We start from the raw sequence: 24,741 nt of genomic DNA, 5'->3' as shown, positions 1-24,741 counted from the left end.
GTTAAGTCCTCAACCAAAACAAACTCTACTGTCATGGTGACCGATAGCCTTACATGGTGTCAAGTAGGCATGGCTTGACACCTCCAGGTGCCTTTTTGCTTTTGCACAGAATTAATCCAGAGTCAGTTTCATTCAGAAAACCTACCAAGCACGTAACTGTGATCGCAAATACAAGGGGGAGAATTCCAGTTTATTTTAGAAAGCAGATGCTTCCTTCTCTTAACACTAAATCATCTAGCTCAGTAAACATATAATCATGGAGAGCATATATAAATGATAGATGTTTATCTGGTATTTTTAAAATATTCCTTTAAACACAAAATTTACTGAAATTCTAGCATTGCTTTTTCAAAGTCATTATCAGACTTATGTTTTACTAGAAAAATCTGTGTGAATAAGCTTTGAGTTCTGTGATTTTGTTTTAAAGGTGTGTGTTAATATAAAAAGGGGAGTGTATGAGATTGGGATTCAGCACTATTTGCTGAGGCTTTCCGGAGTATGATTGCCTGCGTTTGTGTGTCATAATATCCTCCACGTGACAGCCCTTTAGATTTGATAGTCATCTTCAAATATCTAAAGGGCTATCAGAGGATGGATCAAGCTTGTTTTCTCCTGCTCTGGAGGCTAGGACCTGAACCAATGAATTCAGGTTACAAGAAGAGATTCCAACTAAACACCAAGAAGAACTTCCAGGCAGTAAGAGCTCTTCAACAGTGGAATGGACTCCCTTAGGAGGTTGTGAACTCTCCTTCATTGGAGGTTTTTAAGGAGAGGTTGGATGACCATCAGTCATGTATGATCTAGTTGAGATTCCAGCATTGCAGGGGGTTAGACTAGATGGGGACCCTTTCAGCTCTACCTATGATTCTATATAGGATTCTATATAAGGCTTCCCTGCTACTGAAAATGTTGGTGCTTGCTATTATTGTAGTACAAATAGATTAAAAATAAAAACCTTGTGAACATTGGCATGGGGGGGGGCTGCTGCCTCCCAATCAAGTAAATAAATAAAATTACTTAACAAAAAATAAAATTGTAGAAGGATTTTGACAGATTTTCTGAGCATTTGTGGTCAAAAGAAAGTAATTTAAAACAACAGCTGTTGAGACATTTTATTCTGAATCTGTTAGACAGAGTCATATGGAGAATAATGACAGGTGGGCGTCCTGCCTCTATTAACATAAATCTGAGCTACACCCATGCTTGTGAACTGTTATAGAAGTAGGACTAAGCTCAACATTTAAGATGGCCCTAGTTATTAATTCCCAATGTACACATTGGGGAGATTAATTCAGTGGTACTTACTTCCCAGTAAACATAGGATTTGGTTGCCTAGGCATTACCCTAACAAGGGATGTGGGTGGTGCTGTGGTATAAACCACTGAGCCTCTGGGGCTTGCTGATCAGAAGGTCGGCGGTTCGAATCCCCGCAACGGGGTGAGCTCCCGTTGCTCCACTAGTGCAAGCAGAAGCAGTATAGTCATGCTGACCATGTGACCGGAAAGCTGTCTGTGGACAAACGCCAGCTCCCTCGGCCTTTGAGTGAGATGAGCACCACAACCCCATTGTCGCCTTTGACTGGACTTAACCATCCAGGGGTACTTTACAGTTACCTTTTACCTAACAAGTCTTTTTAAAAAATGTAATCTGCTATTAATAAATAATAAGTCACTTACCAGACAATTTACAATATTTTTATCCACGTTTATCCAAGCTTTTCAAAAGCTATAGAATACTTTTTCTGTTGTATAGTGCAGTCATAAGCACATGTACTAGGGACTTATGCCCCATCAAGGAAGAGATCAGTAATCTCAGATCTTAACATGATATATTGTGGTAATTCATTTAATTAATGTCTAATTAATGTTACTTATCATTTATCATAAAACATATCTTTATAGATTGAAGTATTTTATGTATTATGAATAATGTCATCTTTAGGCACAGAGGAAATAAAAGCAGATATAATGGCAAAAATACTATGGACACTTACATGGGAGTATCACAGATTCATAGGGCTGGAGGAGGCTTTATAGGCTTTCTAGTCTATCCCCCTGCTTGATGCAGGAAATCCAGAGCTGCTTCATCCTGGAAATATGGTTGTCCAGCCTCTGCTTGAAGACCTCCAGCAAGAAACAGCCAACCACCCCTGTAGGTAATTGGTTGCATTGTTTAACTGCTATTACCATCACAAATTTTCTCCTAGAAATCTTGTCTCAAGTCTCATATACGGTAAGCAACATGCATATGCCTAATTAATGTAGAAAGGGGTTAACACCATAGCACACGCATCCGCAAACTCAGTCCTTCAGCTGTTTTGGGACTACAGTTCCCATCATCCCTGACCACTGGTCCTGTTAGCTAGGGATGGTATATGGAAAATTCTGGCTGATGTATGGAAAAGCACATGTACCTAACCTTTGAAGAGTTTGTAAGTAAACCAGTTTTTAACTTACCAAATGTGTGGTGTTTTCCTTTGCTGGGAAAAGAGGGAAATATTGAAATGCACTTGGAAGGACATATTTTAAGGGTATGACAGCCTATAGTTCCATGCTTCACTTTGCTGCATATTTTGTGGCTTTAAATCTCCTTGCATTGTCTCACAAAGGGTAGTTGCTCCAGACTTGGATCTTGGCATCCAGGATTTGCACCAGCAAATTTAACTTAAGCCTTTTAGATCTAGTCCTAATCTCTGGGACAAAAGAAAACAGGGTGCTCCAGACTTGGGTGATTTATTAGCACCCAATTATTGCTATACTGTTGTAGCTTGTAAATGGAATAGCAACTCTGTTTCTAGATTTCAGGAATCAAAATAACATTCTGTAGCCAGGTGGCCAGTCCCCTTTCACCCAGTCCCAGATGTTAGGGGTGGGGATATTATATTGGACCATATGAGTGGAAAGTTTTAAATAATTCCTCTCCCTCATTTTGCTCCTAATTATTATTGCCTTGCCCCAATTTGGGGTGGGGGGGGGGAGGATAAGATATAGTAAATGCAACACTATGTGGAAAGGAAGGGTTAAAGTAGACTCTCAGGGAGGACAGATGGACCATAGAGAAGGAAATGCCTAGAGCAATCTATCTAGGTTATAACTGAGCCTGCAAACCATTGTACAATAGTCCATCTAAACCTGAGGAAATTATACAGCTGTTCCTTTGTGTTTTTTAAAAAAGTTGGATTTTCTGAGCTTTGAAGAAAATGAGAGCTGATCAGGGAGCAGAATGCTTTGTTCACAACATCATACAGATGCCCTGTAAAAAGTGAGTGAATGAAGTGTGGTTATTCCACAATAAATATCCAGAGTGGAAGCAGCCCTGGCCTTTTCCTTATTTTTTCTTTTGGTAACATAGTTTTTATTCATTTTCATCTTTAAACTTTAATATGGTTGCATTGAGATATATGTTTATTTACATAAGAGCATATTATATGCATCAATTACATAAAAAACTCAGATAAAAGTTTCTAAATGTATTAAAGCTGTGTCAAGGTGTATATACCAAAATTATTACAAATATTATATATATGAACTGATGTAAAGTATAAGTAAAAGGTATTTTGTATCAGTAACAATTAGGATTTGTAGTAATCTATAGGAAGGAGGGACGCGGGTGGCACTGTGGGTTAAACCACAGAGCCTAGGGCTTGCCAACCAGAAGGTCGGCAGTTCTCTCCTCTTGCTTGGTCCCTGCTCCTGCCCACCTAGCATTTCGAAAGCACATCAGAGTGCAAGTAGATAAATAGTTACCGCTCCGGCGGGAAGGTAAACGGCGTTTCCTTGCGCTGCTCTGGTTTGCCAGAAGCGGCTTAGTCATGCTGGCCACATGACCTGGAAGCTGTACGCCGGCTCCCTCAGCCTATAGAGCGAGATGAGCGCCGCAACCCCAGAGTCGTCCGCGACTGGACCTAATGGTCAGGGGTCCCTTTACCTTTATAGGAAGGAGGGGAAGAAAATAAAATAAAATATGTATTTCATGCACACCACACTGTGCTCTAAACTATGGATAAAGCTCTACCATATGCTTCATTATTTGTATAATTTGTATAAACATCACACCAGACTGCATAAAATTGTCTTGTTTCTTTGACCTCTTTGTACTTTTAATTTTTGTGTCAGTTTTTCCAGTAACGCTATTTGCCAAATTGCGTTATACCATTGGTCCATAGTTAATAATTGCAATGATTTCTATATCTTGGCAATAGCTGTTCTTGCAGCAATTAATAGTTGTGTTGTGAGTTCTTTGTTTGTAATTTGCAATATATTGTGACAAGTTAATTGTGGTGTCCTGGAGACTGTCTGCCTTGCAATCAGAGATATTTCTGTAAATGCATTCTTTCTATAACTTCTATTTTTGGACACTCCCACCACATGTGCTGATATGTCCCTATAGTGGGACATCCTCTCCAACATATGGGAGAACCATTCGGTTTTATATAGGCTAGGCATCAAGGTATTAAGTACCAGTTGTACACCATTTTAAGGGCTGTTTCTCTGGATGTTGCTGATATGCATTTTTATGGCACTTTTGTCCACAATCTGTACCTTGCGTCTTCTTCAATTTCTAAACCAAAATTTAGTTCCCACCACCTCAAATTTTGCTGAGGAAAAAGTTGAACCTCTATAATAGATTTCTACAAAGATATGAACCATTTTGTGAATATATTTTCTTTCACTGTTATTTTTCCATATTTCGTCACCTGTCTTATGACTTCGTCTTTAACCTATAAATATGTTAATGAACCATAAATGAGCACACTTTGACTGTGGTTTCCCAGCCAGCCCTGATCCCATCCAATTATATTGCCATCTAAGCCTGTTGAACGTAGTGGACTTTACTTTCAGTTAAATATATACTGGTTTGGGCTTCAGCTATATTTACAATATAATACCTTATGACAATAACATTCAAAACTTGCATTTTTTCAGCCGAAAGCAGAAATAGACTATCACAAAACAGGACTGTTCTTTAAACAGTTTTTGCTTCTTTCCCCCAGAGGTTGACAACAAGAGAAGAGCTTGTGTTAGGTTGTCCATTTTCTGAAAGTGAGAGAGCTTCAAAATCAGAAGACAGCATTAGGAAAGACAAAATCATCCAACAACTGCAATCAGAGGTTCTGTCATATTTTTCTGAAATTTTGGCTATTTGTAACAACTAAACTAGACCATAAACATAACATTTTGCTGTGAAAAATGGATTTGTCCTCTCATTAGAAATGTTGGGACAAAATAATGGCATGGGATCAATGGTTACATTATAATGACTATATAATAGTAGTTAATCAACCTGTTTTGGCATTTTACCATGACAATATCCGTGTGTACTAATGGGCCTTCCCAATGCAAAACCCTATAGGTTTAGCTCATTTGTTTACTGGAGGTATATGGAGAGTAATTACAGTACTTAGCTGCATCAGAACTACTTGGCTTTTATCAGTCTTGATTCAGACCTGACAAAACTAGGTTGATGGATTCTTTAGAAATGGATGAATATTGTGTTTGCCAGATTTGATATCATTTCATTGATCAGAAGAGCATATGCTGATCACAAGACTGCTCATTATCTGCAAAGGGCAAACGCAATCCATATTCCTTTTATATAACATATGACAAATATTTATTGAATACATAAATTGTTCGGACTGTGGCAGGAATCCACCCAGCACTCATGGGAAAATGTGGCATGATCTCTTAGAGTTATCAAATGAAACTTTAACACATGGCATGATAAAAGTCTGTAATTTTATCAGGACAAGTTACTTGTAGTTTACTGTTGTAGCAATTGTTTTCTCAAAAATTATCTTCTGTACTATGAAAATAAATAAAAACAGTATTTAAAAAAAGTCTGCTCATTTGCTTAAAGGCTACAATATTAGCAGCGGCAGTAGGCAGAAGATTATTGAATTAAAGTGTATTTTATAGGGCTGGTTTGCATGACATGCTAAGCCAAACTTGATTTTAGTGAGACATGTGAGCATGCTGGTTTTGGGGTGGGGGCTTGCAGCTGCTTTGTTCCCCCCTGATCTTTTTTGCTGCCATGCTGCACTTAAGTAAGCCATAATTTGACTTACCATGTCCAAACCAGGGCTCATAGTTAAGCTTTCTCTTCACTAGCCATGAACTGTAACCAAAGTTTATTCTTGTTTTTAGCTTGTTGTTAGCAAGGAGAGTGTTTAACCATGAGCCCTGGTTCAGACAAAAGCAAACCTTGGTTAAGCTTGATACAACAATGAAAAGATCAGGGAAGAGCAAAACAGCTGTGAGCTCCTCTCCAGGAGCTTGCATACTAGCACAGTCTCACGAGGATTAGTATGTCATGCAAGACAGTATTATAACCTTGCTAGTATTACTGGACAGATTTTATTCTAGTATGCCCCCACCATGTGAAAGCCGTAGACCCTGGATTTTATTTCATGCTTCAGGCTCTATTGTATGTTTTACATGGAACTTTGTTATCATTCAAGATCCCTAGAAACAAAGTTGCTGCATAATTAGGCACGTTCCATGAGCTGCATTATATGTTCTAGCTTTCTAACCTTAGAATTATGACACTGAATTTGACATACATGCATCATAGGCAGATTTTAAAAGCTTCATTGTCATTCAGGTTCCAGGTGAAAAACAACAATTTCCATACAGCTGGAGGCCCTACTGGGCATGATGATGGCAGGTTGCAACATGAGTTCCCCTTGCCCCCATGAGCTTGTCTGTAGTCTTGGAGCCCTTCTGGAAGATGAGGCAAAGTGATTTGGTGGGAAGAACATGGGAGCTGGGTTTGACTTTCACTTCTGGACTAATTATTTAAATAACACATTCCTCTGCTTTATATTAAATCAGTGGTGTGACCCAGCTTTTATAGGCTGGTCACTTTGGCCTTAAAAGTTCTCATTATCTAACCATTATCAGATTTTCTAAACAATTCAGCATATCACTTTTGAAGCATGCCTGAAGTGTTGGTGCTTGCATGGTTTTTCTGTCTCTCTTAGTCTAGCTTACCACTGGGCTGCTTCACACATGACAGTTTTCTTTTACTGATGTAAAAAAACGCTTCTTTATATGCTGTTCCTATTGAAACTTGGTTCATTGAGGCACCATCCAAAGGATTTTGACAGCTGATGAGTTTATAAGGAGTCACAGAGTTAGAGATAATCTAAGATGTTTGGGGCCTGAGCTCTCCAGGACTAAAGCTGGAGTGCCACTTAGTATGTGTGAAATGTATTCCTTTAGTCATGCGTAAGCTCAGCCAGCCATTTCCACGTAGGAGCAAGCAGTTTCAATGTACCTTAACCATGGTCAGCTGCTCAGGAGCCCTTTACACTTAGTATGTGATATGAACTAATGTTTTGCTGCCAAGACTTAAGATGTAGGAGAAGTGAAACCATTTTGTTCTTTTTGACTTGCAAGGTTGAAGAACTGCGAACAAAAAATATTGAGTTGGAGAAGTATGTTACAAAAATACTTGATAGTAAGAAAGAAGTAACAACTCAAGTGGGTGACTTGGCAAGTAAGAATGAATATCTCTGTAAAGAACTCGCTCATGTAGACAAGTTAGCAGAACAGCTGGAAAAAGAAAAAGAATTTGTATTGGATAGTGCAGACCAGGAAATCGCAGAAGCCAAGGTACTTGAATTAATAATAAAATTTTTATACATGCAATGCTTTTATAGTTTGTTCTTTTTGAGAATTAGTTTCACAATTACAGGAGAAATTTCCATTTCTGGATGCTCATGTAGTTTTAAGAGTTTGCATATGTGAAATACTGGAATTGTAACCAATTGGAAGAGCTGTAGCTCAGTGAATGAGCATCTGGTTTGGATGCAGAAATTCCCAGATTCAGTCCCCAGCATCTCCAAATAGAACTGGCAAAGACTTCTGTCTGAAATCATGTAGAGCTGCTATCAGTCAGTGCAACAATACTGAATTGGATGGATCAAAGGTTTATCTCAGAATAAGACAGTTTCCTATGTTCCTCTCAGTGTTCCAATAATTTTACAACACACACGCAAACACGCACACACAATGTTGACCAAGTAAAGAGATACAGGTGTAGGTCAAAAAATACTGTGGACATTTAGCCTTGTAATGGTGTAGAGCAGAGGAGGGAAAACTTGCAGGCACCACTATTGAAACTGTGATATCCATCAGCTGGAGTCTGATATAAAGGGCATACACTTAGTCTTGAAAAATTCTGAGCACATGAATTTGTTTTGAGTAATACTTTTATAGTATCAGAACTCAAATCACAGTCCTTCAACATAAAAATCTACTCCTGGTTACCCTAAGCTTTCTTCATTCCAACTGGATAATTTTGGAGGGATTCATTGTGCTGCTGTTATTGTTAAACGATCAGGAGTCAAAAATCCTTACCAATCTATAGCGTGTTCGAAAAGTAACTTAGACCTATTGGATAATGTACGTTGTCTGGTTACTTTTTGAACACCCTGTGCTTCAAATCACCTAGAGATTTATCAGTGGATTCTGGGCTACCTTGTGCCCATCTCTGAGCTGATCTCCCTGCCCCAAAGAGAGGTGCCTCCTCACACTGCCCCAAAGGAGCCTGTGAAGAGGATGCCCCCAGCCTTAGTGGCCCAATGGAGACTAGCCAAAGGTGAACATGAGGCCAGCACCTTACCTTGGGAGGCAGCAGCAGGTGCTGCTGGGCCTGCATGGTGGAAAGGCTCCCCTTCAGCACCGGGCACTCAGCTCCCAGGCAGGCCGTGCACACAGCAAGCACAAGAAAGGCCAGCACAGTGCCTGCCTGCCTGGCCTCCCTCACCCACTTACATGCTTACTCTGAGGCCGCTTCAGTTCCTGACAACCGGCACTCCCTGGCCAGCCCCAGAGGCACCATTTGCCTGCAGGGCTTGTAGCCAGGGCTGCTACAACAAACAGCTGTGCAAGCATTTGGGAGGCAGAATGCAAGAGGGCATCAGAGGAGGGAGGGAAGGAAAGAGGGACAGAGGCCAGTATTGCCTGTGGCACCCCAACCATCATTCAAGGCACCCCAGGGTGCCACGGCACACTGGTTGAAAACCACTCTGCTAATTGACCGGCACCTCAGCTCTACTGGGTTTGTTATTTTCAGCTCATCTTAAATGAGTTATCCAAATGCATTATTAGTCAGTGAAAAATATTTGCCAACTGCTCTATTTTCAGTTGTCTAACTAATCAGATTTTTCTTTCTTTTCATTTTAGTCTCAGATTAAATGTCAACAAAATACTATACGGAAATTGGAACATAAAATCAGCGCCCTTAGCTCTGTAAGTTACATATCTTTATTTTTGCTTATGAAACCTCATATAATATGTACATTGTAAAAAACATTTGCACAGATTAGTACAACTAATAATAATAAATTTTATTTATATCCCGCCCTCCCCAGCCAAAGCTGGGCTCAGGGCGGCTAACAACACTAAAATAGTGCAACATTCTAAAAACATTATAAAAATTAATTAAAATCAAAATTGATGGCAACCATAAACTAAAGTTCTGTAAAGATTGCCAAAGGAGGGAGTCAGGCTGTGCCCTGACCAAAGGCCTGGTGGAACAGCTCTGACTTGCAGGCCCTGCGGAAAGATGTCAAGTCCTGCAGGGCCCTTGTCTCTTGTGACAGAGCGTTCCACCAGGTTGGAGCCGCAGCCGAAAAAGCCCTGGCTCTAGTTGAGGCCAGCCTAACCTCTCGGTGGCCTGGGACCTTCAAAATGTTTTTATTTGAAGACCGTAAGTTCCTCTGTGGGGCATACCAGGAGAGGCGGTCCCGTAGATACGAGGGTCCTAGGCTGTATAGGGCTTTGAAGGTTAAAACCAGCACCTTAAAGCTGATCCTGTACTCCACCGGGAGCCGGTGCGGCTGGTATAGCACTGGCTCCCACGTAACCATCCAGCCACAGCTTCCAAGCATCTGATCAGTGTGTCTGGGGCCGAGTCAGGATGGCCATCCATCAACAGATAGAGTTGGGTTTCATCAGCATACTGATGGCAGCCCAGCCCAAAACTCCGGACAAGCTGGGCGAGGGGGCGCATAAAGATGTTAAAAAGCATCGGGGAGAGTATCACACCCTGGGGCACTCCACACACCAAGGAGTGGCGCGATGACAATTCCCCCCCAAGCGCCACCCTCTGTCCCCGACCAGAGAGAAACGAGCGCAGCCATTGAAGGACTGTGCCCTGGATCCCCACGTTGGCAAGGCGGTGGTCCAGGAGTTTGTGATTGACCATGTCGAAGGCTGCTGACAACTGATACGTCTTTTATAAGATATTTAAATGCAAAATTGTAGTGTTAAGAATATATAATATTCAAAATGCCCCTTATTCTGCATTTTATGTCTTTTCAGTGAGATTTCTCTTTCTTCAGCATTAACAGTGGTTTGATCTCCCTGCATGTCTGTATCACAGAAAGCAATGGGCACAATTCTTTCATATTCAGCTTGCATCTCTGTGTACCTGGGAAGACATTGGGGATGCAAGCTGAACATGGTCATTACTGCACCCTTTCCTAACAACCCTTAGGTGTGCAGAGTCGGTGGGCTGGCTTAATTATTACCTAAAGACGTACTCTCTTCAAGTACAGAAATTCAAGGCGTAATCTGTTTATAAGGAAACCTTTTGCCTAGAGCCTCTTTCCTTAGAAATCCCATCTACCTGTCAGAATGGTTTGGGTGTGCCGTTTCACACTTACCTTCTTTTCACTTACAGAGTGTACTATGTGCACCTGCACCCAAGCCAGGAAGCTCTGTGTTGTTGTTTTTCTGTCTAGCAGAAAGATTTGCAAAAGATCCCTATTTTTCATCCATACCCTGCTTTATAAAGGACAAAGAAGGAAAGAGGAGGCAGGTGGCGAAACCAGTCTTCTTCTCTCACTTAAGTTGTCAGCTATGACATTTGTTCAGTGGTGCACATAGGCATTCATAGCCACATGCATGCTAGGTTCTCCCACTCTTCCCAGCCTCTATTGTGAGATCTGCTTCATACAACCAACTCTATTAGTCTTGACAGAAACAGCTTTAATGATTTTATAATATGGTAAATTCAGAAAGTCTGAAACATAAAAAATCTTCTTTCTGTAGAAATGTGTAAATATTTGTCTTAGTTGGAAAAGTATGTTTATAGTAATAATTGTTTTCACTTTGGCACTTAAAAGCCTTCCTCAAACATTGAACTATCACAGGAGAAGCGTCCCTCAAGGCTTGACAATTCTATCAAGTCAGCAGAAGAAGACAGATATCAGCTGAAGAAAATGCTTCGAAATACATCAAGTCCTAGGCGCAGCTCCTCTCATTCTGTTTCAAAGGAGCTTTCCCCCATCCGGGTATATTTTTCAAGTTTCATAAAGTATAGATTTGTGCATTTTTTCAGCTGATTTTGATTACTTGGCACTATTAATATGCTAGCGAGGGACTGAAGTAAATTAATCAGGCTACCTAAATCCTGTTGAAGTCAGTAAGACTGACAAAAAGCATTTCAGAATCGTTAATTGTGCACAGATTAATATGAACTGAACAGACAGAATGATATCCAATGGTTAGTCATACTCAAAGTAGATTAATTGAATTCAATAGACTTAAAGTCTCTGATTAAGACTTAGTTGGATATCGCCCACCATTTCCTGAATAATTTAAACTGAATAATCCAATCAAATTCTAAAGTTTGTGACTTATGGATGTTATTGATTGATTGATTGATTGATAAATTAAAAGCAGTAGAAAAGGAAATCAACTTCTCTTCATTAACTCTTTAGGGATGTAAATCTGATCCAGAATTTCAGCAAATGTTGAGAGACCGTGATGAATATAAGACAATGCTGGAAAGATATGAACGTCACATGGCAGAAGTTCAAGGCAACATCAAGGTTCTCACAGCAGAAAGAGACAAAGTTATTCAACTTTATGATCAGGTAATCTTTACAGGCATATGGAATATTCTGGTAGGGACAATTTCTGACAAAATATAAAATCTTAAAGTGTTTGGGAGCTGTTTACCTTAAGATTGTCTTAGGAGGCCTTGTTGAAGGTTTGTCGTCCTCGGGATTTATGATGTAAAGGTAAAGGGACCCCTGACCATTAGGTCCAGTCGTGACTGACTCTGGGGTTGCGGCACTCATCTCGCTTTATTGGCCGAGGGAGCCGGCGTACAGCTTCCAGGTCACGTGGCCAGCATGACTAAGCCGCTTCTGACGAACCAGAGCAGTGCACAGAAACGCTGTATATCTTCCCGCCAGAGCAGTACCTATTTATCTACTTGCACTTTGACGTGCTTTCGAACTGCTAGGTTGGCAGGAGCAGGGACCGAGCAACGGGAGCTCACCCCATTGTGGGGATTCAAACCACCGACCTTCTGATCGGCAAGTCCTAGGCTCAGTGGTTTAACCCACAGCGCCACCCGCGTCCCGATTTATGATGTGCAAGTACTTAAAATGTGGGCTCCTACTTTTGGCACCTATACTCTGGAATTTCTCTTTCTGGAGGGATATAGGACTGCCTCATTGTAGACCTAAACAGTTTGTTAAAATATTTTTTTTTCTAGGCTTCCTGCACTTAGGTTTCAATTTATTTTCTGTTTTGTTTGTATAGCCTGCATTAAAAATACTGATTTTATATGCAGAGAGATTTATGATTTGGATTTATAAAATATTTTCCTCTTTTCTTTTTTATACTGTTATAATTTATTATTGTATAAGTTTTGAAATTTTGAAGATAATCAATGAATGAATGAATAGATGTTATCTCTTATTTTGGGACCCATCATGGAAAGTAATGGGAGCAGCAGCTAGTGGGAAGGGGTGGTGCCACAGACCTGACCTAGTAGCACTGCTGCTGCCATGTAGCAGGATGAGGTGGAGTAGGGTGGTAGTGAGGACAGGGTGGTTCAAATATAGTGGCAGGTATGTTAAATTGGCTCTGCTGGTGTGCCTAAACCACCATAACTGAATTGCTACTTTGCCTTACCTCTTCACCATCCTGATATACAGCAGTAATCCTGCTGCCAGGACAGGTCCACGGTAACACTCTTCCCTGCCGGCTGCTCCTATACAAACTATTAAGAACATAGAAAGAACTTTGATGAATTAGATCAAGGATTGATTTATTCCAGGATCACGTTTCCACAGTGCCAGCCTGATGCCTCTGGATAGCTCCCAATCTAAGCAGGTTTTAATAACAACAGGCCGTCTCTGTTGCTTGAGCTATTTGTGGATGTGACATTATGGGTTGTATTCACTTTGTATATATCTGCTGAAGTAAGTTGGTTCCAGTTTTGTCTTTGGTAGGCTAGTTACAATTTAAGTTGTCTTGAATTGGACAAATCTGCATCTGAGTTTTAATTTTGAATGATAGGCCCAGGAAGAAATAAGTCAACTGCGAAAAGAAGCTATGAAAGTCCCGAAAGCATCCAAAACTGCAATGACTGCACAGGCTGTTTTGAGGCGTGTGGAAACAGAAAGGGATGCAGCTATTTCTGATTTCCGAAGGATGTCCACTGAAAGAGATAGCTTGAGAGAGAGGTTAAAGGTTTGACTTTTTATCCAAATTCATTCAACATCTGTTCAACATAAGACAATTGCCAAGACCGTTGTGTGGTATCTAATCTAATAGATTAAATTTTATTATACTAAGTGTATTTGATTTATGTTTTTGTTTGATACAGATTGCTCAAGAGACTGCATTTAATGAAAAAGCTCACCTGGAACAGAGAGTTGAGGAACTGGAGTTAAATGTTCAGAGTGTAAGGGAAAATGTTTCCTTATTTTAAAGATATGGTAGATATAACGTTAAACAAGTGGTTAGAAGCCTGTAAGGACAGAGACATTGAAAAGATATATTGAATGATTTTTTTGTATAAATATACAACTCTTACTACATTATTCAAGAAACATGCAATTATTTGTATGCATTAATTCTTATGTTTCTATTTAGTAATCTATACAGAGCTTTATTTGTTTGTTTGCTTATTTATTTATTTATTTATTTATTTATATCTCACCTTTCTCCCAGTGCAGGAGTCAGATCCAAGGTGGCTCACAACATGCATTAAATACAGATACAGCTAAAAAGCACACCAAACAGTTACAAGTATAAATAAATAAATAAGTTACCATATTAAAAACGACACTGAATTAAAACAACTTAACCATTTAAAAACCCAACAACAAGAGGAGGAGAAAATATGCAGTTCATACCATTAAATGACCCTGCCACAATAGTGGCCAAAGGCCTATCTAAACAAAAAAAGCCTGCCTGCCAGCGAAAGGAGAGAGTGCCAACCTAACATTCCATGGACTAGAGTTCCACAATATGAGAGCAGCCACCAAAAAGGCTCTCTCCCATGTCCCCATCAAATGTGCCTGTGAGGGTGGCAAACTGAGAGAAAGGTGTCCCCTGAAGATTTCAAAACCTGGTCAGGCTTATCTAGGGAAATAGCCTGGACCCAAGGTGTATAGGGCTTTACAGCTCATGACCAACATTTGAGTTGTACCCAGAAACAGGCCAGTATCCAGTGGGCTTATTGTAACAAAGAGTTTCAATTCTCACTGTAACCTGTAATCTTTATTAAAGGGAAATATATTCTTAAGGAATTAGTCCTAGAAACTGTAGTATATAAGATACAATCTTACTGGAAAAGAAAATAGGAGACTGATTTGCTCTCCATTCAGGGTTTTGTGTGCTTTGGCAACAGAGCATCAATACTCCCAATTTGTGCATTAAAGAACTGCCTATTTTTCAGCTAATCAGGTCCTTGCTCTGCTATGCATCGTGTTACATTTGGCTGTCTTGATTAAGATAATGCAATCAGCTGAGGTGGACAAGGTGCTGGTGGCAATGCATCTGACCACATACGCCCTTGACCCCTGTCCCTCCTGGCTTATTAAATCTAGCAGAGGGAGACTGACTGGTTGGGTCCCTAGTGTGGTTAATGCTTCGCTGCGTTGGAAGGGGGCTCTGCTGCATCATCCAAGACTTCTGTCTGGCTTGGCAGTCGATAGCAGACCCCCAAAGTAAGGTCACTGTTTTTTCTTTCTCTTACAATCTTTACCCATATACTCTCAGTTTGCTTTCCATGCTCCAAGTCATGGATCTCTTCACAGGTATACACATCCTTTACATATAATGCTACTCTTCCTCCCTTCCTGCTTGGTCTATTCCTTTAAAACAGGTTATACCCCTCAGTTTCTACATTCCAGTCATGGGTCTCATCCCACCAGGTTTCAATAATGCCTACCAGGTCATACTTGCAATCCTGAATTAAAAGCTCCAATTCATCTTGCTTGTCTCCCATACTCTGTGCATTTGTGTGAAGACAACTTCTTTGGAGGCTTTTAAGCAGAGGTTGGATGGTCATCGGTCATGGCTGCTTTAGCTGAGATTCCTGCATTGCAGGGGGTTGAACTCGATGACCCTTGGGTTCCTTCCAACTCTACAATTCTATAATTCTATAAAAAGTCTGAAAAGGCAACATAAATAATTCCTAAGTAAAAGTGTATGTTAATTGAAGTAGTTGGATGTTATATAAAGTAATAATTCCTTGTCACTTTAATGTCTCAGCTTGACAATGAGCGATTAGATCAAACATCAAAGATGGCTTTAATGAAGGAGACCATCGAGTCTCTAGAAATGGAGATGAAAATATTGGCAAAAAGAGCAGTAGATTTTGAAAGTGAGCTAAGCAGGCAAAAAGCAACTAATGCTTCACTGAGGTAACTGAAATATGTGTTGAATCAAATATTTTATGTTTCTAAGTTTGTATCTGTTAATCTTAACTTTTTGAGATACGAAGTAGGCTTATTAATGGGATATGAATAATAATGTAGTTTAAAAGGATGGTGATATACTGTATGTTCTACTTTGGCAATAGCTGCTCTTTAATTAAGTTGGCTTATTTCATACACTAATTCCAAATTACCTGAAACCTGATTTGCATTGTCTTCTGTTTGAAGAATTTGTTATGTACTGAAGTTCTCACCCTGGGCCAGCAGGGGGATACTGTAGATAGTTTTCACTCAGGTCCACGTCAGTTATTTTAGGTGGGAAACCCTGGGTTTTTGTTGCTACAATGTTGATAGCTGGCTGCCTATAAAAGCAGGCCGGCTGAGCTGTTTGCTGTTCAGTTTTCTGTTCCAGCTTACAAAATAAAGAGCTGCTTTGGAGAAATCGCTGTGTCGTCTGCCATGTCTACCCACTATTCAACTGAATTCATAGCTTGTGCTTAGCTTTTATTAACTGTTAACTACGTGTTCACAAAATTCCCTTGCTCCATAGTCACTAGCTATTAATTAGTTGCCATTTATCATGAGATCCCTTTTAGTGTTAGTGCAAAGTTTGTGTGAAAAGATAAATTTAAATTGCCCTTTGTTAATTTTTAGCATTATGAATGAAAAAATGGAGCATAACATTGCAGAGGCCCAACGGCAACTCTCAAAGAAAAAATATGAATTACAGCTCATTCAAGATAAAATTACGTGCCTAGATGAAAAAAATGGTAAGTTTCAAATGCTAACCTTTGAGTAATTTTTAAAATATATTTTATACAGGATTATTTATTGGACCATTGCAATGTGATTTTATGTGGGGCTACCCTTGAGGCTGGTGCAGAATTATGCAGCCTGGTTATCAGGTGCTGGCTATTGACAAAATATAACACCTATATTGTGAGAGTTGCATTTGGCTAGCAGTATGCTACCAAACTATCTTCAAGGTCTTACTATTAAGTATATTAAGCCTAAACACCTGTGGCTTAAAATCTTACCTTACTCATTAAACCCCTGCCTGACTTTTGCAACCTGCCTCTGAGAAATGTCTGATGGTGCCTGATAGTGTCAGACTATCCTTAAGAAGAATTGTGCATTTGGCACTGGGGTTATGAAACTCTACCTAGTAAAATCAAGTTGGCATTGTTTGTAATTAGCTGCAAGTGCCAAATTAAGACTTGGTTATTTCAGCAAGCCTTTTTATGCAAACAATTTCCTGTTTTTATAACCTTGTTGAGTGACTCATATTTGTAATTCTGCATTTCTGTTTCTTGAATGTATTCTGCTTGATTTCATTTGTTATGTCATTTTAGTTTTAATTGTGATTCTGCAGATCACATTTTTATGAGTTTTGGGCATAGAAATGAATTATTAATAATAACGACTGGGGCCAGAGACTGACAAGTCTACAAGTGTCATGCACTAATCCATATGGATGATCTTTTCCATCTATTTTGTGCCAAGTTTCTGCCTAAGTTCTGTGATTTATTTAGTCAGGAATATTTGTTTCTATGACTTTATTACCAGTGAATATGTACTTTTTATATAGGAAGTATCTGAATAATAAATATTTAAAATTTAAATCAATGATTTAAATTTGCTGCTTTTCTCACCAAGGTCATGACCGAAATCTCCTTGATCCAAGCACTTTATATTACTGTAAAAACAGTAACAAAACTGCATCCCACAAGCCTTAGGCACAGAGAGGTGTACTTTTCATAGATCAGGGGTAGCCAATGAGGTGCCCTCCATATGACTTAGGACTACGATTTCCATAAGCCATGGTCATCATGGCAGTGGTCAGGAATGATGGAAATTGTAGTCTTACAAATACTGGGACATACCTCACTGGCTACCCACAGCCTGTGTCATTACAAGAATGTGACGCAAAGTATAGAGCCCCAAAATGCTGCTACAGGAAAGTTCAATTTTCTTGGCTACTTGGGCCAAGTTTGACAATTAAGGACATATCCATGTGATGGTGTTTGTGCTGTATTTATATAAAGTTATTTAGAAGCATTTGAAAATTATTGGGGAAAAATGGCAATAATAGTGCTACACATGTATAGTGGATTTCAAGTGTTATATTCTGTGGCAAGTGGTGAGTAGCTAGACCAGTTTCCCCCATTGTTCACTTCCTCCCCAGGTCTCGGGCATGAGAGGTGAGGGAGGTTCAGTGCTATCATTGTGGATAGAATGAGCACAATAGATTTTTTTAAAATCACACTACAGTGGTACCTCGGGGTAAGTATTTAATTCGTTCCAGAGGTCCATTCTTAACCTGAAACTGTTCTTAACCTGAAGCACCACTTTAGCTAATGGGGCCTCCCGCTGCTGCCGCGCTGCCAGAGCACGATTTCTGTTCTCATCCTGAAGCAAAGTTCTTAACCCGAGGTACTATTTCTGGGTTAGCGGAGTCTGTAACCTGAAGCGTATGTAACCCAAGGTACCACTGTATATGTGTTAAGTAACTTAGCAATGTCAGATTGTCTTGTTATTAACTCTTCTTTTTGTGAATGGTCACTGTTACTAAGGAAATTGTGACTGTCCATTGTATTTCATTTTCTTCTGACCTCATTGTTTCCAGTTTCTCCCCGCCTCCCCGCCCCCAATCATGTACATGCACCAACAACTCAGGATAAAATGAAGTGAATTGTACTCCACAAAATCTTATGCTGCAATAAATTGTTGGCCTTTAAGACATCACAAGACTGTTCATTGTTTTTTTCTGCAAGACTGTCTTAGCTAAAAGTTTGCAGTTCGGCCAGACTGTAGGGAGAGGGGAACTTGTACATGGTTGCACATGCATAATAAATATTTGTATGCTCATCAGAGTTGTTGCTTGATCACAGCCTATTTACCAAAGATTATTTTAAATTGATAAAATGATGAAATTCCATTATAATATTTCCAGAAAAGCTTTCAAAACAAAATCTTGTCCAACAAGAAGATATTTGTACACTCAATGACACAATAACTGAACTAGATACAGAAAAGGATTCTTTACATGAGCTTCTGGAAGAGAAAGCAGATAAAGTTGCCTCCCTTGAAGAAAGCTTGGCCCTTAAAGTAAGTTTGATATGTAAATATTTAGATATTTAAGATTCATCACATTTAGAAATTTTTTTTGTGCTTATGCAGGAAGGAGACTTCATATTTGGCATGTAATTTTTGAAAGTACACATTACAGGCATATTGGACAAAGTAAATGGTACAAGTATGAGTTGTGCTAGTGATGAAAAATTGACATTTCTGTGGATTATTTTTGAGTAATTCTGTTTTAATATGCAAATACGTGGATTAGTAGGGTTAAAACATGTTGCTTATTAAAATTGGTGCTTTTTAGATTTAGTTTAAACATACACCTTCTGATACTAATAATAATATGATTCTGACTTTTAAGTACAGTTTTAAATAAAGAATGAGGAACTTTACTACCATTTAGAAAACTGTTAAAATGCTATAATTTTTTTGCAAATAACTTTCTATCCCTGTACATGCTGTTTGTAGGTCTTGCAGCCACTATGTTGTATATGTTGAGATTCTAATAGCAACTTTAGGGGGCACTTTGATTGAGGAAACCATGTCACGTGAAAGGGTTAATCCCACCCCCTTCCAGCACCATAGTTCAGAGATTTCTGAGACTTTTGCTGCAAAGTTTGCCTGTGCCATGATATTTAATCTCTACCATATTTATTTTGTTGTTCTGGCAGCCTAACATTGCAATCAAACGCATGTCTACTTAGAACTAAGCCCCACTGAGCTCAATGAGGCTTTTCCCCAAGCAAGTGTGTACAGTGGTACCTCGGGTTAAGTACTTAATTCATTCCGGAGGTCCATTCTTAACCTGAAACTGTTCTTAACCTGAAGCACCACTTTAGCTAATGGGGCGCGCTGCTGCTGCATGATTTCTGTTCTCATCCTGAAGCAAAGTTCTTAACCTGATGCAGTATTTCTGGGTTAGCGGAGTCTGTAACCTGAAGTGTATGTAACCTGAAGCGTATGTAACCTGAGGTACCACTGTATAGGATTGCAGTCAAAATGTTAAAAACCTGTGGAGTGCAAGCTTATGTACAATTACTCAGAAGTAAATCCTGCTGTGTTCATTGGAGTTTACTCTCATATAAGGATGATTAGAATTGCAGCCTTAATCTTATAAAATATTACTGAACAAAAGAAACTGACATGAAAAAACAAGCTATTTCCTGTTTTGTTCATCTCTTTTTTACTAACTAAGGAAAAATACATTTTTATTTATTTTCAAGGAAAAGACCATTTCAGATTTGAAGTGCCTACTTTCTGATATGGAGAAATCAACAAAGTAAGACGTAAACTCTGGATTTCGTTCTTTCTTTTAAAGTTATTTTTATTTAACTTGAACTATTCTGTTAGAATTAACATACATAAATTAATCTATTCTGTATTTATAACTTGTAATATTAGACTTATTCAATATTTTTAAAATGTTTTATTAAATAAACAAAATTATTGGTATACTTCTATCTAAAAACATTTGATGAAGGGACATTTTCAGGCCCTTGTTTTGCAATAACATTTTTATGTAAAATGTATTTTGCATTTTATAATTTACTGCCCAGGCATTCTACTGAAGCACTCTGCAGGTGTGAACAGGATATTACCAAACTACATCAACTTTTGGATGAATCTAATAATGAACTTGCTCAGACTAGCGAAGAGAAAGAAGGATTAATTCGGGAGAATGATAATCTACAAAAACAGCTTTATGGCTTTAAGGAGGAGAATCAGGTATATGTTGGCAGATTTGAATACAACTCATATTTACCTTTCCACTATTAACCAGGAACTGTTCTGTAACTAACTAGGGGAGGACAGGAGTGCCTGGCGTGCTCTGGTCCATGGGGTCACGAAGCGACTAAATGACTAAACAACAACAACAGGGACGATATTGTTCCACACTACCCTAAATCTCTGAGCAGTGCAAGATTCCAGGGAGTTCCAGGGTTTGTGTTTCCTTTAGGAAAATTAGGCACAGGTGTCTTTATGATATATGGTTTGTTTACAGATATATACAACCTGAGCCTATGATGGAGGGGTTCCCAGCATCACTCTGGGTCTTGCTTCCTCCATAGGCACAGCTCGGGATTCAAAAGAGCATCAGCCATGATGCTCTCTGTCTCTGTCTCCAGCTCGCTGCTTTAGTACCACATTACATCCCAGCCCTAACTCTAAGTTTTTAGCCCACACTTCTTCTTGCTTTAGCTATTGAGCAGGGGTCACAATCATTTGTCATCCCACACAGAGTCCCTTTGATCCTCTATAGTCTTTGAATCCCCGCGACGGGGTGAGCTTCCATTGTTCGGTCCCAGCTGCTGCCAACCTAATAGTTTGAAAGCATGTCAAAGTGCAAGTAGATAAATAGGTACCGCTCCGGCGGGAAGGTAAACGGCGTTTCCGTGTGCTGCTCTGGTTTCGCCAGAAGTGGCTTAGTCATGCTGGCCACATGACCTGGAAAAACTGTCTGCAGACAAACGTAGGCTCCCTTGACCAGTAAAGTGAGATGAGCGCCGCAACCCCAGAGTTGTTCGTGACTGGACTTAATGGTCAGGGATCCTTTACCTTTCTTTTAGTCTTCTTAATAGCCTATCACCCCAGGTGATTTCCTCACAAGGAAGTTGGCCTAGCCTTAGCATTTCACTTAATTTAAGGATTAGCAGAGACTAGCAGGCAGTTTAATTTACAGGGTCTGGCTTAATACACAGTGACTTAATACACACAGGTCTTGCACTCAGTTTTAACACTCCAAAACACTGATTAAATTCTAACACCTGGACCCTGGAATTTAGGGTGTCTAGTATCCACAAACTCATAACACTATGTTCTCTGGAGGTGGTTAACATGTCATCATATGGGTTATGCTGCTCTCTTGCTGCTGAAGACAGGAAACACAGACTGGCCTTTATCTGTTGGTCACACCTCCATCATCTCAGTCAGTTTCTTGTCTTCTCCATGGATAGGTGAGGGGGGGGGACCAGCCCACCCATGAGCAAGGTGCTCAGGTGGCAGGTGCCTGGCTCATAGAGAAGAAGATCCCAGTGTAGAGTTTTATTCCCCCCTTGTTGCTGACATGGACCTTCACTCACCTCTTCTTCTCTGCCAGGGAGGAGGGCATCATTTTGTGGTTCCCCTCAGATGCCAAAATGTATTGGGTCAGCCCTGTGTGTGCACATGTGTGTTGCTTCAGGCTTGTTCTGCTAACTCTAAATTTTATTTAGAATTTTGTTTCATCTTGAAGGTTCGTATTTCTCCTTTTATATATATAGGAATACATCTTTAATTGTAACACTTTACGACACCTAATCCTACTAGTCAAACCTGAAAAGAGTATGAAATGCTTGCCTAAACCAATGTTTCACATTTCTTTGACAGATTCTGCATCACAAACTCAGTGAATGTCAGAATGAACTTGATAATTTGAAGGCGAAAACTGAAGATTGGCATACAGATATTTCCAGACTGAAGAGCATGCTGAAATCTAAAGTAAATGTATATTTTGAAAAGCTGCAAGTTTTCTAAGCCATGCCATGTCTAATGGGGTGCTTCCTGTCTAGGAGCATATTCCTATACATTCTAATGATTTGAAAGGTTTTACTGAGCCTTCAGAGAGTGCTGTGCAAAATGCTTCAGGAGAGCTGACAGCTTCATTGGGTCAATTCACAGTGACACTTGTAAAGCATTCCGCAAGATAGTAATTTGCAAGGGGCGTATCAAGACCCTTGCAAAGCCCTATGCAAAATACTATGTTGCTGAGCAATTTGCAAGGGTCTTGTGAAAGGCCCTGCAAAGCATTTCTCCTGAGGCAAAAAAGGGTTGTTTGATGTCATTGTGACATCAGGGTATTGTTAGGTAGGCTACCCCACCCAGATGTCAAATTTTGCCCACAAGGGGTGGGGGAGATGACAATCTTGCCCATTCGACCAGATCCCATTCACCACCCCGGCTCTAAAAAATGATTCCACTCAGCCAGTACTGGGAAACTGCATTACTTTTATAGTCTATGTTCCATGGATTGCAAAAGCTTTGCAGCCAAGCTAGCTTTTGATTAAGATCTCAAATAGGTCAAAAGTTTGTAGAAGGAAGGAGAAGCTTTCCATCAGCATTAATCTGTACTGACACATGTGCAAAAGGCAAAAAGAATTTGATAATCCCAGTAGAAGAAGGCATGCAAGGTCAATGCACATCTGAGCTGCCTTAGTGTTATTTAAGGCCTCAATTCAAAATGCATTGCATGCTGAAAAATGCTTGCATGCAGTTACAAAATTCATGAGACTATTCTATTTTTTGTATTTTTACTAAACACAAAAGTTTACTGAGGCATTTCCTCATCTGCTTTGATTTTCTTGCAGCAGATCTTACAGAGGAAGGAGCTGCAATGGTATACTTGGAAAACATCAGAGCCCTTCCCCTTCCCCACTATACAGCTGGTGCTTGTCCATCTGTCTTGTTCCCTTCCCCCTGCAGCCCATGAAAACTTTACTACTGTGGTATGAGTGGCAAGAGTGGGAGGAGATATTCTCCCCAAATTGGTCATGGGCATGTTGCACAAGTTGAGCAGTACCTGCATGGCAGGTTCATCTTTGTACAGTGAAGTTCAGATGTCCGCTAGTCCTGCAAACCCACCATACAACTGGACTGCAGTGATTATAGTTTACTAAGGGCCAGTTCACTTTTTTCCATCCATTTATATTGTAAAGTGTAGCAGTAGAGAGCCATGTGCTCTCTTTCCAATTGTCTAACAATATGGGGTGTACGCAACCAGTTCCCATGACCTTTCACTCAAAAAAGTTGTGGAAGGATTGCAGCATTCAGGTGATTATATATACAAATGATAGAATATATGCACTGTAACAGGTTATGTTTTCTGCACTCTAGGACAGGGATAGCCAATGTGGTGCCCTCCAGATGTTTTTGACTAGAACTCCCATGATCACTGGGTGTTACCTATGTTGCTGGGAGTTGTAGTTCAAAACATCTGTTGGACACCACTTTGGCTCCTGCTCTGTGGCTATGCAAGCTAATTTTCTGTCCCACTATGCATGGCATATGTAAACTGGCCTCAAATTTCAAAAATGAAACCAAATTTTGAATTTCAGGAAAAGGAGAATCAAGATCTTTTGGATAACTACCACAGGGCCAATGAGCAAGCAGAAAAGTGGGAATCCAAGTTCCAACAAATGGAAGCAAACTGTAGCTCTGTCCAACTGGAGCTCCTCAGTGCAGAATCTGAGAGCCGCAGACTAAAAGAACGAACAGAGGCTCTTGAAACAGAGATTGGGCACGTAAGTTGGAAAAGCCTCAGCAATCCATTTTTACAATTTCATTTTCATTTAATAGCTGGGCAGTAGAGCCTTTTCATTTCCATTCAGCACTTTTGCCCTTGTTCTTCATCTCCATTGGGAGTGTTAAGGGATAAAGTTTATTGTGAGACATATGTCTCAGTTATGTGGGCTACAACAGATACTTTCAGAAAGCACATTTGTTGTAAAGGGAAGAGGTCTTCCACTCACCATCATTCACTGACCCTATTTGCACACCATGCTAAACCAAATCATGGCTTAGTGTGGCCAAGCAAATGTGGGTTCCCAGAGAGATCACAGCCACTTTGCTTCTCCTCCAGTTCTGCTTCCACCATATTGCTTTAAGCTAAACCACAGATGACCAGCCCAGGACCCAGTTGATGGCAATAGCTACCATTGACCTTACTTAGATTGTCGCACATTCTGGCCTTTTTGAGACTGTTTGGGATAAGTATGTGGTGTGAGCCCTTGTTTTTCTGCAAATGTATGAATTCTAGACTTTTACCAAGCTGAGAGTTCAATATTCTAGGTACCATTATGTATCCTAAGATGGTTCCTGTACACATTGTGGTTGGTAAGAAATAATATGTATGCTTTTGTTTTCTAAAGTTAATAATTCTATCTTCTCCCCATCCCCAGCTCTGAAATCTGATTTTGCGGCCAAAAATC

General features: G+C 39.9%; 1 protein-coding gene across 7 annotated transcripts in view; it reads left to right on the top strand.

Moving 5' to 3' along the window:
• TSGA10 (testis specific 10) overlaps positions 1-24,741 on the top strand; it is a 39,767-nt gene that overhangs the window by 1,155 nt on the left and 13,871 nt on the right. For 3 of the 7 annotated variants that reach the window (XR_008329909.1, XM_053384164.1, XM_053384162.1), the window contains exons 2-15: positions 4,994-5,110; positions 7,401-7,616; positions 9,192-9,257; positions 11,138-11,305; positions 11,735-11,890; positions 13,329-13,502; positions 13,639-13,716; positions 15,534-15,685; positions 16,352-16,467; positions 18,651-18,805; positions 20,002-20,057; positions 20,335-20,503; positions 22,145-22,255; positions 23,869-24,054. Coding sequence is in view for 6 of the 7 variants with exons in the window: in XM_053384164.1 (XP_053240139.1) it covers positions 4,994-5,110; positions 7,401-7,616; positions 9,192-9,257; positions 11,138-11,305; positions 11,735-11,890; positions 13,329-13,502; positions 13,639-13,716; positions 15,534-15,685; positions 16,352-16,467; positions 18,651-18,805; positions 20,002-20,057; positions 20,335-20,503; positions 22,145-22,255; positions 23,869-24,054 (1,920 nt within the window). In the remaining variant the exon portion in view is untranslated. The remainder of the gene's footprint in view (positions 1-4,993; positions 5,111-7,400; positions 7,617-9,191; positions 9,258-11,137; positions 11,306-11,734; positions 11,891-13,328; positions 13,503-13,638; positions 13,717-15,533; positions 15,686-16,351; positions 16,468-18,650; positions 18,806-20,001; positions 20,058-20,334; positions 20,504-22,144; positions 22,256-23,868; positions 24,055-24,741) is intronic. The other 4 variants (XM_053384163.1, XM_053384165.1, XM_053384167.1 and 1 more) reach the window with 4 other exon arrangements.

The sequence above is a fragment of the Podarcis raffonei genome, chromosome 4 (genome assembly GCF_027172205.1).
Source record: "Podarcis raffonei isolate rPodRaf1 chromosome 4, rPodRaf1.pri, whole genome shotgun sequence".
Classification (NCBI taxonomy): Eukaryota; Metazoa; Chordata; class Lepidosauria; order Squamata; family Lacertidae; genus Podarcis; species Podarcis raffonei.
This window is presented reverse-complemented; position numbering and strand designations above follow the sequence as displayed.